The sequence below is a fragment of the Thalia democratica genome, chromosome 1 (genome assembly GCF_965202585.1).
Source record: "Thalia democratica chromosome 1, ktThaDemo2.hap1.1, whole genome shotgun sequence".
Lineage (NCBI taxonomy): Eukaryota > Metazoa > Chordata > Thaliacea > Salpida > Salpidae > Thalia > Thalia democratica.
The window spans coordinates 67,836,165-67,856,512 of NC_139165.1; the positions used below are offsets into that span (position 1 = coordinate 67,836,165).

The window sequence follows — 20,348 nt, forward strand, 5'->3', positions numbered from 1 at the left end:
GAAAAAGTTTAAAAAAAAAAACAATACTAAAACAATTAACCTTTCTTAAAAAATAACTGTACAAATTTAGTAATGCAACTCTTAAAAGAAAACTTATCTGGCATTTAGTTTTTCGCATCGCTTAAATTTAAAAAAGTAATTGAAATGACAAGTTATTGGTGTTCTGGACGAAACGTTAAAGTGTATTTAAGTGGTGCACGACTTAGTAACCAAACAATTTTTTGTACACCAGGTTCTAGAACCAATTATTTTGAGCGATTGTTTTGTTAAATAAGTATTTTTTATAAGATAACCAGAGTCAAAGTCTTCTAAAACAATTTTTCTTAGTGCAGTATGTTGAATTATTTCTTAAATTGTTATAGAATACTTTTATGAAAAAACTTATAGTAATAAAGTGTATGTTAGAAGTAATAATAATCTCAAAGAAATTAACCAAAAGATTTCATCCAACAATAATTTCTAAAGTAAAAAAAAAAATATATATAAATATGTTTTAGATAGTTAATTTCAATTTTTAGTAACAAAACTTACTAATCTGTCAAATAAACACACTACTACACTAAAAAATATTTTCTAAATATTTTAATTTTAATGTTTTTATTAAAATAAGTAGAAAAATAGTTGCAATATTAACAAGTCTATTCTTATGCTACAAGTTGAAAAGTAAAACTATTTTATAACACCAAGTAAGAGTAAGTGTCAAAAACAGATTTGATAAATAATCATCTTATGTACTTTAAAAAACTATAAAACGAATTTTTCATTTCTGCTACATGCTAAGTTGTAAACTCTTTGAAATTTTTGATAAAGTAAAAGATCTTGTAAAGTTCGTCAAAACTAATTTAACAAAAATATCGGCGAAAGTCTACAGAATCAAAGGCTGAAATTTCATATGCCTTGAGACAGGCTAAAGCTTACAAGGTTTGATTATACTAATTCGATCATCAATCCACATTCCACAAGCTTTCGGTAGACTGAGAACGGTTTCGTCCTGATTGAGACATATCAGTCAGTCACAACTGAAAAACTTGCAATCTTCTGTATACAAACGGTTTATATATGCAAGCATGAAGCAACAATTTACTGGAATTGATCAGTGACGTCAGCATTGTCTTATGCGGTGCAACGTTCAATACATTGTCCACTAGACAAGACATCTGGTACGCTCGTTTACGTTTACGCTAATGTTTTTGTTGATCGTATTCAAAACGAGCCTACCAGATGTATTGACTAGTGGACAGTTTTTTGGACGTTGCACAGTAAAAGACAAGTCTGAAGACACTGATCAATGCCAGCAAATGTCGTAACTAGGACGAAACCGGTTTCAGTCCACCGAAAGCTTGTGGTCTGATGTTTGAATTGGTATGATCAAACCTTGATAAGTAAGTTAATGTGAAGCTTAATTAGGGAGTTTCCCAGCTAAGAAAAGTTTTCATTGATACAAATTGATTCATTATATTGGGACCCAGTTTACTTCCTTTAACTAACTCTTTTCAATCTCTGCTTACATCATTACAAACTGTGAAAATTTTATTTAGAAAATATTTTTAAATGATACTAACATAAAAGAATTAAATTAATTACAACCATACTTGTTATTTCATAAATAATAATAATTAAATTAAACATTTAGTGATAGAAACAAATGGATCCTGATGCAAATGTAAGTAATGATGATGCAACCCTGCTTTCTAATGATGAGCTTGATAATGTATATACTCCTCCTTCAAGCACTCAGCTTGATGAGGAAAATATGATCCTGCAAAGTGCAGTTTTTATCGAAGATGCTTTGCAGTACAAAAGTATTCATCACAAAACTTCTGTGCAATCTCTAAAATTATACAGGTGGTATTTTTCTCGACCCGTCCAAGCTTGCATTCAAATATCTGTGGCCATGTTACTGTTAGTAGGTTTTTTTGAAACACCTTCAAGTTTGAGTTATACATCTGATCCTAGAAGAAACCCTCAAAGGTATATTAATAGTAATTTTCAAAGTACCATTTTTAGAAAACTTTATTTTATATTTTTAGCTACACTCATTTTACAACTTAAATTTTATTACATAGTTGATCAAGTTAATCTTTAATAAATAATTTTTTTAAATAGTAATATGTTGCTTTTAAAACAGATATGAGCTACCTTTTGGGTATATTGAAGGTATAGAAATTGTAGGTTTGTTGTTGTTACTTGCTTCAAATATTGTTCAAGCATTTTTGACAAACAATGCCCATACACCATATTTGTTATGGAACAAAAATCGTTGGTTATGCATTGGATTTTTGGTAATTTTTGCTTCTTTTGTGGATTTAACAGTCTCACTTGCTCTAGGACCATCATCACAATATGAGTAAGTTTTGTATATAAAAACAAGTGTATAAGTTGTAAAACACTTATGCTACAGCATATGTATAGGTATAATTGTGTTTTTATACTAATTAATACAAATAACAATTTGTTTTTCAAATTTTTATTCTAATTGCAGTTAATATATATATATATATATATATATCTATATATATATATATATATTATATATAGATGAATATAATTAAAACAAAAGTTTTATTGAATTTATTGCTTTACAAATGTTTCTCACTTATGCTATGGTCACAAGCAAATAAACTAATAAGCAACAATGGATAAAAACTTAATATAGTTTTAGCAGGAACTGGTCTAAATTGCACAAAAACAAAATTGCACAAATGCACAAAATTGCATAAAGCCAAATTTGCACTAGGGCACAAAATTTCAAGAAGACAATTTTGCACGAGTTACATTTTTGCACAAGAGTATAGAAGGGTTAGGGGTAACAGTGATAGTAAAACTAAAAATAGATAAACAACTTATAAAAATTTAAAAACAAAAAAAAAAAAAAAATATTAAAAAAGAAATCTAACCACCAAGGGTAAGGATTAGGGGTCACAGTGATGATAAAAAAAAATAAAATTACTAAAAAAAATAATTAGCCAGTACAAAAATGCCTCTGTGCAAAATTGTCTGCTCATGCAAAAGTGTCTTTGTCCAAAAGTATCTTTGAGAAATTTTGTGCACTTGTGAAATTTTGTCCCCTTGTGCAATTTCGTTCACTCGTGCAAACTTAACAGCTACCCAGTTTTAGCGGGTGGGTGTCACTTTTGCAGGAGCGTCACTTTAGCATGAGGGGACACTTTTGCACAAAAACAATTTTGCACAAGTTGAAAAAAAAAAAATTTTTTGTTAACTTTAATATTTTTTTTTACTTTAACCATTACCCCTTACCTTTGGTGGGTAATTTTTTTTGTATATTTTTATAAGTTTTTTTCCCTGTTTTTTTTGATAATTTTCATTAAGTAAATATTTTCTTCTATTACTGTTATCCCTTACCCTTCCTCAATCCGTAACTTTTTTGTATCCTTTTTTTATTAGTTTATTTATTTTTTGTCTAGTTTTTATTTTATTTTGTAATTTTTTTTTTAATTTTTTTATTTTTATTATCACTATTACCACTAACCAGGGTTGCCACACACTCAGGGAACTCAGGGAATTCAGAAACTCAGGGAATTTTCAAGTTATAGAAAATCTTAGGGATACTCAGGGAAACTCAGGGATTTTTGATTCTTTTTTTAAACTCAGGGAAACTCAGGGCAGTTTTGATTTTTTCTAAAAATTTCAGGGAAATTTTAAGATTTTTAAAAAAATCTCAGGGAATTTTTTTTTAGATCTAGAATGAGATTAAGTTAATCCAGTTTCAAAATTTTGTTCAAAACAGTCAATTTTATTTATTTTTAAGTGCTTATTAAGAAATTTTTAAGCTTTGCGGCTAGTTCTTCAATATTAATAGAATTAACATTGTAATTTTTTTATAAACAATAAAATTGTTAAGGATTTAAAAAAACTCAGGGAAGTTTAAGGTTACTCAGGGAAGTTTCTAGTCAATCAGGGAAGATTTTTGACCCAAAGAGTGGCAACCCTGACTGACCCTTACTCTTGGTCAATAAACTTTTTTTTTTTATTAATTATTTTTTTTTAGTGTCGTTTTTTTACTTTAATAATTTAATTTTCTTTTTCTTTTTTTTTACTCTCATGTAAAAATGACCCTTTGCACAAATGTGAACCGGTGTGTAAAAGTGACTCCTTGCGCAAAAGTGTCCCCTTGTGCTAAAGTGACGCTGTTGCAAAAGAGTTGCTGTGTAAATTTATCCACTTGTGCAAAAGTAACCCGTTCCCAGTTTTAGCATGGTATCTAGGGTAATTAAATAGTTGAGTGAATGTAAGTAATTTTAAGTAAAGTAAATTAACAAAAATTTAAGTAGTGTTAAGTAAAGTCAATTAATATCAACATAAAATACAACAACTACAAAAAAGCAATACTTAAATAACAAAATTTCAAAACCATTAATAAAAACAAAGGTAGGTAAAAACCTGGATCTAAACAATTAAGATTTCAGTTAAAATTTTGTGAAATGCTTACATTTTCCAACCAACTCCGATCTTAGATTTATAAGTTTTTGTTGTCTGCAAATATGATTTTAAGTCTCTTCAATTTGCAGAGAGTGCAAATTTTTCCTGGTCTATTTTGATTTGTAGAAAAAGTAATTTCCCATTTTATCATTTTTTCCAATCAATGTTATCATTTTTTATTTTGTGGATGAACTTACTTAATCCTGTACTTTCCTTTTGTATTGTTGTTCTAAAAGCTTGCGTATGTTCATAAAATCTTGCTTTGAATTGTCTTCCAGTTGATCCAATATAAATAATTTCCTTATTCTTATGCACAGCTGTTACTTTGTATAAGACTCCTTTGGTGAGACATTCCCTGTTAATCGGCTTTAGATCTACAATTACAAGTGGTCAGTTATTTTGTTTGAATTGAAGAGTTTTATGATTATGATTTGAGATTTCTTTCTCGAAGTTAGACAAACAGGAATAAGAAAACTTTATTGTATTTCACTGAATATGGTACCATAAAAACCTAATTTTAGAAAATATTTGAATATCAGGTTTAAAAGTTCTGTTCCTATATTTGTTTTAATACAACCAATGAAGAGGGGGTTGTAATACTTTTTTTTTCCTTAATTTTCTTCTTGTACTTCCCATAGGATTATCTTGAACATATGACAGCGATGTTTTAAAGACACTATTTTTGAAAGTCTTTTCATAGAAAACTTTTATTTATACAAAGATTTGTTTTGTTTTATATAAAGATGATGATATTTTTGGGATCATAGATGGAATTTTTTTTTTTTTTAGATATTGATGATTATAATTGAAATTCATATAGGTGTTCATGGCATTCTATTTTCTGTATAATAGATTTATTGTCTTTTCCAAGTCCTTAGTTATACCTAAAAAGCCACTCTTTGTGTACTCAATTCAGTTTTTAATTTTAGGTTATTCTTCTGAAATGATTTCGTTATAGATTTCCCCAAGAGGTTAATTGTTCTTGGTGATGTTTTTTTACCGTAACCGTAACTGATAAAGACCACAACTAGTTGTGTCTATTTTTTTATTATCAATTAGCTCATATAAAATAAATAATCCCACCAATTCACAAATTTCTGCTCCGTGGTAACTTCCCATCAGAACATCAAAAAGATCATGCGCAGAATTCTTTTTGATCCAACACTTGCTTTAAAAAAATGAAATGGTTTTACAGGAGTGAAGTATGATATCAGTTTGATATAACTATAGACTGTACTATCTTACTGTTATCTTAACTAAAGCAAAAGTAGTATGAGTTTCTAAGAGAAACTAAAACAAGATTAAATTTTAGAAAAATATTGATCAGAAGTTCTAACAAAATCAAACTTAAAAATGTTTAACAAAAACTCTAAAATGGAAAACTATGATAAAGAAAAATATACATAAATTATTTATGTAAAAATACCAATACAGTCTTAAATTTTATAGCTAAATACTTTCTGGCACAATAAAGTCCTTTCATAGGCGTAACCACAAGGCAAGTGTTCTCTTAAATAGACCATTAAAGTTTTAACACTCTCTTCTTACGTTTTACTTTTAATAAGTTCAGTAGTAGTAGCACTATTGGGATGATCAATGAAAGTTTTTTTAATTTCTAATAAATAATATTCCTTCAATGACATCAAATAAACAAAAGATGTGATTTGAATTCAGCTGACTACAATTAAAAATAATACAATAAATATAAGTGGTTGTAAACTGTAAACAAACAAATAAAAACTTAGAAAACCTTTGAAATAAAAACAAGAAAGAAAGGACTTGTACATAATTTTTTCTAAAATTTTATTGTCAAAATATAAAACAACTAATCTTAAAGTTAAACACAAACCATAGCCATATATATAAACAGTTTTAATTAAGCTTTTTAATATTTTTTTAAATAAAGTGATTTTTTATTAAAAAGCTAGCTTTCAGTTTAGATGTTTTTATAGTTTTGTATCAAATAAGAAGCACATATTTTTAAATGTATGGTGTATTTTTTAGTTTGACTTATACATTTTTACTCATATTACTTAAATTTTTGTCTGTGTACTATTTTTATACCAATAAATGATACTTTGCTGAATAAAACATCAAAACTAAAGCATACCAGTGTCTGTTTAGTTTCTTATTGGTTAACAATTAGTGTTTTTTGTATCAAATATAACAAAGTAAATATTTAGATTGTTTAAACTAAAGTAGTATTAAAAGAATATTCATTTAATATAGATTTTTTTAATTTTATTTAGACACCTATATTTTTATAAAGTTTCAACTTTTGTTAATTGAAAATAATCTTAAAAGTTGTTTTCAAGAAAGAAACTAAAATTTTTATCAAAGTAGTTTTTAAATTGAAATAAAAAAATATTAATAGTGTAATATATAGTATTATGTGAATAGTATACAAGTATTCTATATATACTTTTGCTACTTAAGAAATCAAAACTATGATAATTTAAAGCTCTATTTTTCAATTTTTATAGTTTTTGTTACAGTTCTATTCATATAAAGCACAACTAATTAATAATTTTAAGTATGAAACCTATAAAAGTTTCATAAAGTTTGGTAATTAAAAAAAAATATTACATTATATAGAGTTACCTTTAGAAGATTGTTACGTCCTTATTTTCTTGCACAAAATACAACTATGCTGAAGAAAACACTCAAGGCAATGTGGAACACAATGCCTGAAATTGTTTCAGTTCTCACTTTACTGGCTTTGCACTTGTACTTTTTTACTGTTTTTGGTATGCTGTTATTTCCAAAAGTAAGTTTTAGTTTTTGAGTTATAACATTCATTCATAAGTTATTTATTTTTACGTGTTGTGTAAATTTAAAAACTGTTCTTTTTTTGCACACATATGAGTAGTTTAATACTAAGTGGAATTATAATTGTATAATGAATTGTTTCAAAATTAAAACACAATGAAAAAGTTCAATTGTTTTTTTTATTAGCTTACCTACTTTCGGTATTCATTAAATTTAAATACACATTAATAAATCAATTAAAAACTCATTAACATTTTTATCTCCAAACTTATCAATTAAAATGTTAATTTAAACTTGAAAATAGCACTAGTAAGCGTAAATAGTGTGGTCAATCAAAAAACTTACAAAAAAAAATTAGTTATTAACATAAACTTAAAAATAATGTTTTAAACATACTGTCAATATTAAAATTCTAATAAGTAAAATTTGGTATCAAATTTTATTAGTTTGCCAACAGCATAACTTAAATAGATGAAAATATTTAGCATATAGATTTTTGTTGTATTTGTTTTAAGTTTAAGTGTTTAAACTATATCTGTAAATATATTTACATCAGTTTATAGTATAATAAGAGGGTTCTTTAACATGAAGCATAGTAAATAAAAAAAAATTAAAAAAAATATTAAAAAATCACGTGATATTTGACTTTAACTTAATAGTATCTTCTTTCCATGGAATCAAACTTCTGTACTAAAACATATAATATAAATTAGGCAGGTCAAATACAAAATGGAACGAGAGTTCCTGGTGGTGAGTTGAACACAACCGAGTCAATAAATTACTTCAGTGATCTTGGAACAGGTGCAATGTCGCTATTAGTTCTGCTCACAACAGCTAATAACCCGGATGTAATGATGCCTGCATACTCTGAACACAGGTCGGTTTGCAGTATAAGGATGAATCAAACCAACTTATAATTAAAATTATAATGCATTTATTTAATAGCGCATTAGAAATATTGAGTTTTTTCATTTTTTGACATTTTAAAATTGTTTTTACATTTTCACTAACCTGTACGACTTTGTGTAAAACAGCCAATAGAAGTCTAAATATATTATACTTCAAGTTCAAATAAGTTTATTTTTATGAAACGTCAGCAATTCAGCATAGTTGGCTCGTTTCTATGATAATTTTACATAGTTTTAGACCAATTTAGGCTTGTTTGAACTACTCTTTTTATTTTGTTGGGAATAATTTTCATTCCTTTAAATTTCTTTTTTATTGCTAATAAAGCTAAAAAACGTTGAATGTTAAAACTTTTGTATATCATAAAAAATTAACAATATTTGCTTCCAATCCAAATGTACTGTACACTTTTTAAAATGTTCAATAGGTGCATATTTTTTTCGGATTTGTTCTGTCACAAAGTTTTGTTTTAAACTATTTAGTAAACATTTCTTTTTTATTGCTAATAAAGCTAAAAAACGTTGAATGTTAAAACTTTTGTATATCATAAAAAATTAACAATATTTACTTCCAATCCAAATGTACTGTACACTTTTTAAAATGTTCAATAGGTGCATATTTTTTTCGGATTTGTTCTGTCACAAAGTTTTGTTTTAAACTATTTAGTAAACTATTTAGTAATAATTTATAAATGCTTTAGAATACATAGAGTATATGCCTTAGTTTTATAAAAATACAGGTATTTACAACCAAAATAAAATACAAGAAATTTTTGCAAAGAATTTTAACAAAAAACAACTATTATTAAAAAGTTTTCTTTAGTATGTAATTTATGACATTTTAAAATCTATATTCTATTGGCGAAAAAAATTTGGAAATCAGTCAGAGTTTTTCAAAGTGTTCACTAACTTAAACAATTTTATATAAAAGTATTTTTATTGGATATTTTTAAAAATCTTAATACCTTTAGTTAAATTTTTTTTTTTGTTAAGTACAAAATAGTCTGGTTTATATTGAAAATTACTTTTTATACGTAGACATTTTCATGCATAATAATGAATAGTTAATAATATAGTGCATAATGATTTTTAATCATTTATTTTTTATTTTGAAAAGGTTATATTCTTTGTACTTCATCGCCTTTTCATTGGTAGGAACTTACTTGATATTTAATTTACTCACTGCAATTATCTATAACCAATTTCAAGGTTATTTCAAAGACTCCATGCAGGTTTGTTTTTACTTTTATATTATCAAAGTTAGTTGTAGATTAGTTTTTAGTCTGTTAATATAATTATACTAGTACTCTTTATCTTTCTTAAATATTTACTATTTTGAATAAATCTACATAACTGTATTGATTTAGAACTATATTTTAGAGTTTAAGTCTACTATCTTTATATTACTTGTAACAACCGACGAGTGTTTAAATAGATCTAAAAAAATTTAAGTTTTAATTATAAATTTTTAAAACAGTCGAGTTATTCGCGACGATGTTTTGCAATAAGCGCAGCATTTTGCTCACTCTTACGTCATAAACGAACAAATCAGCAAGTGCTAAGTTTAGACCGCGGGGAAGGTGTAAGCACAAGTTCAAGGTCTAAGTAAGTTTGATTTTTACAAAAAATAAATCAAATAAGTATTATATGTTTTTTAATAATACGAGTTATTTGTAATTTTTCAGTTGAACTACTGTTTATAAATTAACATTTACAAATGAAAGTTATGCTAAAACTGTGTGTAATGAAAGACGTTTACAAAATTAAGATACCAATTATTTGTATTTAAGAAAACTTTTATCATATATCAGGTTTAATTGAGCAATGCTTTCAAAATTTAACTAATTTCCTTTTAAAATAAAATAAATAGTCACAAGACTAATTAATCAAACAAAAAATACGAGTAAACTTAAAAAACCTCAACAAAATATAATTTAAAAAAAAGGTTAATTAATCTTGTAAGTTTTTTTTTTTGAAGATAAATTAGTTATATTTTGAAAGCATTGCTCAATCAAACCTGTTATTGCAATTAATTGGTGAATGTACTAAAACAACTTTTCTTAAAACAATGCTGTTAACTTTTTAGCTGGACTATTTAGAATATTGAATTATTTTTAAGTTATAACCCAAAAAATTAATCTGTTGTTTAAGAAATTATCGTCTGAGTTTTTATCAGAAAATTTAAAGGAACAAGAAAAAATTAAAACTTAAAGTTATAGACTTTTGATACAAGTCATAAATATAGTTTAATGTGATTGCTTGAAAAAAATTCTATAAAACAGCAATATACCGAATAAAAGTTGTAGACTTTTAAAGATATAAAAATAGTTTATTGTAACTCCTATTTAAAACAGTAATGTACCGCTGTCATCCGTTGAAGAAATGGTGTCAACTGTAAATTTCACACATGAGCAAAAAAGCTACTTGAAAAACCAGATCAGCCAGCTCAGTGAAGCTGGTAATTTTAATGGTAGTTTTGATGAGGACCAGTTTTTTACCGTTTTCATAGACATGGATTGTCAAAAACCGCCTGAACTTGTATCTTTGTTGTATGGTACGCTGTAGTTACTATAAGTTTTATAAAAATAATTTGCGTCTAGTGTATACTTAAGTCATTTTTTGAATATCTATTTATAGTAAATAATAATGCAATTGGTGAAAGTGTAAAAATACATTTAGAACTTTAGTACTTCATTGGTTTTTTAAGCTAAGTATATGCGAAATAAAACATTGCTAATTCAGCGCTTTTTATTTCAGCACCTCAGTATCACAATAAAGTTTTGCGCTTTGTACAAAACATGACTAGAGAGAGATGGTTCGACGTGGTTGGTAACTTTGTTGTTCTTCTTAATGCTATTTTGCTGACTGTTGAAATTGGAATCCATTATCAAGAGGATTTCCACGAAGTTTTCAGTCGGTTAAACATAATCAACTATGTTTTTGTAGGTAAGGTTGCTTTTGAACTTATTTTTTATGTATTATAACATTTCTTCAATTTAAAATGTTATTAAATATACCTCCAGAAACATTTGCAGTTTAAATATTTATCATTTCAGTTTACTACGTGTTAGAGCAAACATTTAAATTGATAGCAAAAGGCAAGCAGTATTTTGTTGATTGGCAATGTTTGTATGAAGGTATCATTTCACTTGCCTTATTCGCTATTGAGTTGGCACAACTTGTAATGTACGGTTTCACTGTGTTAGTTAACATTTTCACTAGTCGTCAAATACATATGTAAAATAGTTTTGAATGTTTAAAATGTGTACAATTATTTTATTAGCTTAAAATTAACTGATGTCATCTGAAGTAACTAATGAAAATATGTTTGTTTAGTGGTAAAGTTTGAAGAACATAGTTGTTTGTATTGATAATCTGTGAGATGTAAAAAAAATATTTTATTTGTTTTATAATTAAATAAGTACTTTCTTTGCTAATTTGTTTTATTTTATAAACAAACGTGTATTACAGTATATATAGATATAAACATTTCTCAAAGTATGCACATAAACAGGGTTCGTGCGCGTCAGGCTAAGTCAGGCTAAATCAGTTTTTTTGAAAAAAGTTGAAAAACGTCAGGCTAAATCAGTTTTTATCTTTAAAAATTTGAGAATCTCAGTTTTTGTCAGTTCAAATGCATGAAATTTTTTTAATTAAGAATAAATTGAGATGTGAATTTATTTCTAAATAAAAATTTAGTTATTAAAGACAAAATCAGTCAGTATTTGTAAAAATAAGTGCTTAAAACCTTTTGTTGAATCTCTTAATTAATTTTAAGTTTCTTCATTATTTTGTTTTTAGTAGATTATATACGTCATAATTATAAAAATTCATAAAAAAGTACAGTTTAAACATTACAGTTTAGTTCAACAACTTAGTTGTGTGTCTGAATTTGTTTACATGAGCTTTGTTTTTCAGAGCTTAGTTGGTTAAACTGTTTTAATTTCTAATATAAAGGCTTTATACCAAATACTTTTTAGATTAATACTGTAAGCAGTTTGTTCATATATTTTATTTTCTGTTCATTCAAAGTTATTAGAGATATTCACAAGACTAAAACTTAGCTTAAAGATATAAGTTTCATAAGTAGTAGAATCATATTTTGCAAGTTAATGAGTTGATAGTAACTTTTATATTACTCTTTTTAAATGTTTCAGTTTATTATAACGCTTAGATAATTTTACTTAGCAAAATGAAGCTTATTTTAAAATTTAGTTTTTTTATTTAAAAAGTTCAAATTAAGTGATAAAAGCATGTATTTTAAAAACAGGTATATGATAAACTTATTGTTTTCAAAATTATGTTGTTAATGAAAAGATAAGTTTTAGAGTCCAGATCATGTGTTTAATACTTATCTTTATGTATTCGTTTAAAAGGATTCTTTGAAATAACTTATGTAATATCATGATTAGTTTAATTACTTATTTTAAAAAGGGCCATAGGGGGGGTAGGCCATGTTTTTTACAAGTTGATCTTATTTTATAGAGTTTTTACTAAGCTTCAAGTTGCTTTTTACCGTTTTTAAAAATTCGAATTAGTTTTTGAGATATGACCGGCCAAAGTCGGGCCGCATAACAGGTTCCTTATGGGGAAGGAAAAACTAAAATGGCGAAAAAAGACTAATGCATTCAAATCTATCTCCTCCTTCATTTTTTAAGCAATCTTCTTCAAACTTTCACAGTCTATTCTTTATACAATAACAAAAAAACGTTATTTGTGACTTTAAAAAATGTTAAGTAAAAATACCTTTTTTATGAAAAATAAATTTTTTTTTGATAAAAAATCACTTTTTTTTATATTTTTGTCATAAATTTTTTTTTTTTTTAATTTTTGAAATTCACAAATAACGTTTTTTTCTCATAATGTAAGGAACATTTCCTGAAAATTTGAAGAAGATTGCTTGAAAAATGAAGGAGAAGAAAGATTTTAAAGCCTGTTTTTAAAAACTCGAGAAAATCGGCTTTAAAGTTACCCTTTATATACACTTTATAAAGACAACCCTTTATATAACCGGTCATAAAAAAAAAGTTAATTAATATTTTTAAAATCTAAAAAAAGCATCTGAAAGATTATGAAATTTACTATAATATAAGTCTATATGTTATTTTTGGTCAAAAAATGGCTTCTACCCCCCCCTATGGCCTTAAGATGCTTTAATGATAACATAAAGTTTTTGAGAGATGTGTTTAATTACATTTTGTTTTTCTTTTACAGACTTAAACACATTTCTGTTTTAATAAAAGCTTCTGGTCCAGTCATGTAACTTATAATTGACGAATTCAAGTACTAATTGACACGAACCCTGTATATGGGTGATAATAGGTGGATGTAACTAAGACCCAAAATTTAATAAAATTGAATTCATTGAAGCAGAAATTACAATGACCAGTTAAAAATATTAAAGTTGCTGGGTAAGCAATTGATAGATGTTGAAAAATAATTCATTTATATTTTTATTTTCTTTAAAAGTAGTTTTGTGAATACTTTTATTGTGTTAATTTGCTAATTGAGACCCCCCCCCAATACCCAAAATACCTTCTAAAGGTGATTTTTTCTACTTTGAAAAAATGTCAGGCTAAATTGGTCTCTGTCAGGCTAAATGAAAAGGAATTTCGCGCACGAACCCTGCATAAAACTTAATTTTTTGTTTATAAAGTTTGATATTTATTAATCACAAGTTAACACTAGTAACTATTTTTTATTTAGTTAAATGTTCTATACATAGTTAAAACTTTTAATATTTAAGATTTTTTTTATTATTTTATATGAATTATTGAGTAAGTACATACTCAGGGTTACCAAAAAACCTGGAATCTTGGAAAAAACCTGGATTTTGACAGTATAGGCAAAATAAATCTGTAAAAAACCTTGAATTTAAAACTATTTTTACAGGTAAAGTAACGAAAACTCTATTAGATACAAAAAACATATTATATAGACAAAGTTATTTTTGTATCATTATTATTATTTATTAAAACACATTTAAAGTAGCATTAAGTATATTTTCAATGTTGTTATACTATTTAAAACAGTTTTTTACCTAGTTTAATTTTATACTTAAAAAAGAGCAAAAAACATGTTCATTAAAAATTCTGGAAGAAATTTGAAAATCTTGAAAAAATTTTCTAAAAACCTTTTGCAACCTTGTAAGTATTGAATATTTTTAATTACTTGTTTAAGCTAACATCTAATAATAACTTTTAACAAATGTTTACGCCCTGGACAAAACTTGAAATTACATTTATTTGTTCAACTACTGTATACTTGAGTGTTGGCTTTAAATTTCAATATCATAGCTGATGGTTGTGACAAAAAGTTGAGTGAAACATCTGTACGTTTTTTTAATTAATTTTATATTTTTAAATAAAATATTTTAATAAACTTTTAAGTGGTCTAAGTTAAAATTTGTTCATTTAATTATTTCTTTTTACATTTTATTTTAAGTTATTTAACTTGATAAATCAAATCTTTCACACTGAGCCCACCTTAAGGGGTTTATAAATAAAATGGTTTATTTCAAGATGTAAAACTTGAAGGACTCGAGTTTCGTACTTATGCACTCATCAGCTTCAAAACAAGTTCAAAATCTTTACTATATATATAATTAATAGTATGTAATAAATACCAGCCAGGCGACACCTGCAATATCTCTGTGGGACTGCGCCCGAATAGTGAACATGCTGGTGCTCTTGCGCCTCCTGCGGATCATTCCCAATTTCCGTCCGATGGCGCTAGTAACCAGTGTCCTTCTGGACATCATCAAGAGTCTGAAATCGTTCGCGGGAATCATCATAATAATCTACTACTTGTTCGCAGTTGTCGGCATGTGGTGCTTCAGAAACGCCATTCGTCCGCCGACCAACGCGAACGCAACCCTCGGTTTGTTATCACAAAAAATAATAGTTCATTGTTTGTAACTGTTTATAAAAGAAAATATATTTTAAGTAAAATAGAAAATAGTGAGTAAGCTTGTCTTACATTCAGTCAAAGTTGAGTATTTTTGTTTTTTACTTAAATATTAAAGCTGTTTTGTATGTAACACGAAGAGCCTACTTATATTTTTCGCTTCAAGAGGTTTGTTAAAAAACGTTGTAATTTTTATTTTATTTTCAATTGTGAGTTTGATTTTTAGTAGGTCCAAAATTTTTGATTTGTTAGATTCTGTAAAAGCAATAAATGTTTAAGGGCTTAGAACAGGTTTTCCAAAATTCATTTTCATAACCACCCAATTCGCAGTAGTTTAAAAAAATAGTCGCCCTCTTATCACCCCTTTGCTAATTAATAATCACCCATTTAAATTTTAACTTTCCTGCCAGCTACTGCTCCCAGATAGCAAAATCGCTCATTTTGGTAAACCATGGTTTAGTTAGACACATGCAAATGTGTACAAATACTCAAACAAAAGTTTTAACTTAAGCTCTTAAAGTACAAACGATCAGGTTCACAAGTGCCGGAAGACGTGGTGCAATACGAATGTGGGTCGTATGAACAGCTTGGATACTGGGCCAACAACTTTGATGATATGGCTGCTTCTCTGGTAAATTTTATACAGTACATATCATAACCAAATTCAGATATTTAAATAAAATTATTTTACTAGTATAACTATGTTTTACTATATTTATATTTTACATTTGATTTTAATAGTAATACTATACTATTTGAAAAAAATAGTACAATAATACTTTTTTAGATTATTTCTTTTAGTTAGTATGATTTCTACTTTTTAAGTGAAGATTCATAAATGTTGCCAGGTAACGCTGTGGGACATCATGGTGGTCAACAACTGGGGAGTGTTCCTGTTGGCATACAAGCGCGAGGTAGGAAGCGCCAGTCAGCTGTACTTCGTGGTGTGGTGGCTGCTGTGCGCTGTTGTGTGCATCAACCTGTTTGTGGCGCTCATCATCGACAACTTCATTGCGAAATGGGAAAAGTTGGTTCATATTTTGTGTTTTTGTGTTGGCCCATAGTATAATATAAAGAAGTTTTTCTAGTTGTATATTTTATTCAAATTCTAGCTATAAGTATGCTTTTTTTTGGTTAAAAACATTCAAGTATTGAGATCAAATCACATTTAATTCATAAGTAGTTCGCTAAAACTTTATCTTTTCTATTTGAAGTTTGATTCAAGAAGACTCTGCAGTCAGAAACACAGTTCAATCTTTGTTTTTGAAGCATCTGAAAAAACCGAGTGAAGCTCGAATAATGAAGGAACTGAGCAAGCATCCCGACTTGCTCCCTCATCTGCAAAACTTGAAAACTAGCAGCAGTTGCTGAAGACGTTAAAACTTTTTTAGAGGTAGAATGTAAATGGTTTTACATTAAAGTGCTAATAACAGACTTCAAGTTGTTTTTCACAAAGTTTAACACAGGAAAACTTCATCGGCTTTCAATAATTTATTACTACCCAAAATAAACAACGTCTATAAGAGAAGTTTATAATCTTGTAGACCTTTATAACGTTTAGTTATCATCAAAAAAGCATTTGAATACTAATTTTTTTATTTTTGAAGTTTTCTTTGTTTTATGTTAATTTTTTAATACCTTTGTGTTTGTTGCATTTATCATTGCAATTTTAAATGTTTTATTTTTTCAAATTACAAATCATATGTTTTAAGTTGACTAATACCCAAGTTGGCAATCATGATAACTTGTTTGAGAAAACTTTAAATTCATCCTTCATTATATAACTATTTTTGAACAAAAATTCAGTTTTAAAACGAAAAAGCTTTAATCGAACTTCGAAAATTGTAACATCAATTTTTTGTGCTGCTACTTTTTAGTTATAAATTATTTTGTGTGCTATCATAATTCAATATCGTTTTATCATTAGGTATTGTGCAAAAAAAAAAGAATAAACTTTTTAACTTAAAATGATTTATTGTTTTATGAGTATTCAAGGTAAAAGTTTAAGTTAAATTTTTATTTTAAACTTCATTGAATTTCTTATCACTAATAAGAAATAAAAAGTATTAATAAAAAAACAAGTTATTCTCAAAAAAATTTAAAGAAGGGTTTATCTTAACTCAGAAAGTTCTTAAATTTTTAACGTTTATTAATACCCTTGTCTCTTCAAACAATATTTAATTAATTGGAAACAAAAAAATAGTTATAAATCTCTAAAAAATAATAAAATTTAGGTAGGTACTTAAGTTTGTCAAACTTCTTTATTATATAAAATATTGTTTTAAAATAATTAATTTGTATAAGCAAATATTTTTGCTTTATTTTTTAGTTTTTTGTGGAATGACACTTACAAGCTTTTTACTTTTTTTTAACTATTAGTTAAGCATTCATACATTAAAGTTTTCTCATTGGTCTTTAGCTGTTTTTTGCTTATTTTCGCTATTTTTTATTAGCAAAATAATGATAAAATGACATTTTTTATTTTCAAATATGGTTATTGTGAATACCTATGATCAAAAATTATGCATATTAATTTTGAATGAAATATTTTTAGTGATTTTGCTTATTTTTAAGTTTTTCTAAGTAAAGTATTTTAAGTAGCTTTTAAAAACGCACTGGTATAAATGATTTTTTTGCATATTACAACAAATTTCTTTAAATTAAATAGTTTTAAGTAACAAAGCTATTTACTTTTGATTTGTGAGTATTTAATAAACTCAAAATAATATAGTTGTAATACAAGTTAAACTTAACTTTTTATTTTAAAGCATACCTTAACTAGTTTTTAAAAAAGTTTATTGAACGCAATAAAAATTAATGCTCAAAAGTTGGTTGTCTAAGAACCTGGTGTATAAGAAGACCTTTTGGTTATCGAGCTTTACACTAACTGTTTACTTTGTCTGTTTTGTGTTATAAAACAGAAAAAAAAATGTATCATTTAAGATTTGTATTTTTATAAAAGTAGAACATATAAGAAGGAGAATAACACATAAAAAAACACACTATACGAAAATTTACTCAAAATAACTAAACATAAAAAAGTGTATTTAAAAAGAAGAATATTTTTTTGTTTATAACTTAGGCCTGTTTACTTATTTGAAATTGTACATAACTCAAAACAAACATTATGTACCTATAGATCCATTCATAACCACATAAAAAACCAGCAAAGAAATACTATTGACGTTGTTTACTAGAATAATATTTTTATAAGAAGAAAAACTAGTTAAGATATTCATTACTTTTTAAACTTAATTTAGTTGAAAATATAGTAAATTAAAATTTTTAAAGCAACTATACCAAAGTATTTGTAAATGTACCTATACAAATTAAATTATTAAATGAGATTTTAGTTATAGTACAAATCAGCAGTTCTTAAAATTTTGTTTAATCTTTACCATTTTTGGAAATATATTACCAAATTTACCTACATATACAAAAAAGTTTTTAATTTTGAGGTAAAAAACTAGATTTTTGAACTTAGAGCTTAAAAAATCGTAAAGATTAAAAAGTTAAACTTGTAAATTAAAAAGACATTTAAGAGGCATCAATTTAAATAACTCGTAACAAAGAAAATTGACCCCCTAAAACAAAGAAATATGCCCCCAAGTTAAGAATCGCTGATCAAAACCTAATTAAAATGTAATATTATTTGCTAAAATCTAGACTGGATAGTTGTAACCAAAACCAATTTTTACACTTAGCAGGTTTTAATTTCTTTGGTGTAGTAATTATCGGTATAATCCTAAAACATATGAAACTAATATTCTCATATAAACTTTTTGTAATTTAACTATTTAACTGCTTTTTTAGTAAAAAAAGTTCAGATTGACCTTAAACATACTTAATTATCATTGTATAAACTTGGTTTTAAGTTAAAACTTCAATATTTGTTTTACAATTTAAACTTATTTTACTAACCTTGCACTAATGTGTATTAGTAATTGCTACTTATAAGATTTAAACAAGTAAAACCAAACTATCGAAACCCGTTTAAGTTTCAGATGAATTATTATTTTTTGTTTAAATTAAGACTTCTAAAAAACAAAAAGTCAATTACAATTAATTATTTATTGCCAACTACATTAAGTAAATTAAAAAAAAGAATAAAAAAACGGTTATTTTTTATCATACGTTTATTAATAATCCAACACCAGTAGTGTTTTTTTTACAAAAGACTTATTTCTATTATATATTAAATCAGAATTGTAGCTAATAAATAAAACCTTGAACAAAATAGAACAAAATCACATTTTGAAATTTTGTTTTGATCAATACATTTAATATTTGAATTAAATGTTATCTTTTTGGTTACTAGTCTAAATTGTTTTAACAAAAAAAAATATTGTGAAATTGAAACAAGTTATTTTAAATATAAAGTATTTCATTTTACTTCAATTTAGATTGCAATTACACAAAAGTTGTTTAAATAAAAATAAAAATTATACACCCTTATTTTACTTTAAAAAAACAAAGTTTTACCTTTGTTAACTTTTGTATAATAATTAAGCTTAACGTCGTATACTTAAGTATTTCTTTTTTGTAGGTGTTACTTTTTTGTTATTAAAAAAGCTAATGTAAAAATAAAGAGCTAGGAGTAATTTTGATTTTTTGGATATTTTGTAAGAAGATATTTAAGTTTAAATAAACTATATGTTTTAAATTTTATTAAAAACTAATAATACACTTTACTTAAATGTGAAATTTAAGTAAGTTTTAAAAACTACAATAAACTGCTTTAAAAACTGCTTATTTAATTTTTTAACGTTAAAGATGTAAAAAAATTAATAACGCTTACATTATAGTTCTAAAACTACAAAAGCTTATTTCGTATGCAGGTTTTTTTTAAATGTTCAAGTTTATTTCGAATTTACATCTATTGAAATAAATGGTCATTATATATAACAACAAAAGTATAACATAATTTTGTAACGTATTAAAAAACAACAAATAATTATGTTTTTGTTGGTTATTAAATAAATTTAAATATTAGTCTTTGACTCATATACATTACTAAAAACTATTTATTTTATCTCCTTTTTAAATAAGTACTAAAATATTAATTTAAGAAAATTTGATTTTGTTCGATCTACTTTAAACTTAAGAGTTTGAATTTAAAATATTGAAAAATTCGACATCCTTATATAGAATGGTCAGTTGGTTTGGATTCAAAACTCGGTTTTTTTCATTAAGCTGCTTTTATTTTTTCAAACAAACAAGTTTTTCTTCTGTTTTGATATTCAATTGATATAAATACAACAACTAAGGTAACCTATACTTCAAATGATAATATATATAGTATAAGTACAGTTCAAACTGAAATGTTAT

At 25.9% G+C, this 20,348-nt stretch overlaps 1 protein-coding gene across 1 annotated transcript; it reads left to right on the forward strand.

The window, feature by feature from the left end:
• Window positions 1–1,638: 1,638 nt before the first annotated feature.
• Window positions 1,639–16,838, forward strand: LOC145849710 (two pore channel protein 2-like). The gene is made up of 13 exons (XM_082954744.1): window positions 1,639–1,971; window positions 2,129–2,347; window positions 7,036–7,207; window positions 7,923–8,086; window positions 9,232–9,346; window positions 9,592–9,719; window positions 10,469–10,668; window positions 10,872–11,060; window positions 11,171–11,315; window positions 14,743–14,993; window positions 15,554–15,651; window positions 15,869–16,047; window positions 16,235–16,838. The coding sequence occupies exons 1-13, from the start codon at window positions 1,646–1,648 to the stop codon at window positions 16,389–16,391; spliced, it is 2,343 nt and encodes a 780-aa protein (XP_082810870.1). The 5' UTR covers window positions 1,639–1,645; the 3' UTR covers window positions 16,392–16,838.
• Window positions 16,839–20,348: the final 3,510 nt, after the last annotated feature.

Excerpts from the sequence above, each read along its gene's own strand:
- LOC145849710 (XM_082954744.1), top strand. The coding sequence starts at position 1,646 with ATGGATCCTGATGCAAATGTAAGTAATGATGATGCAACCCTGCTTTCT. Across the intron at positions 9,720-10,468 it reads AGCACAAGTTCAAGGTCTAA|TAATGTACCGCTGTCATCCG; the intron begins GTAAGTTTGATT and ends TATTTAAAACAG. Across the intron at positions 15,652-15,868 it reads ATGATATGGCTGCTTCTCTG|GTAACGCTGTGGGACATCAT; the intron begins GTAAATTTTATA and ends AAATGTTGCCAG.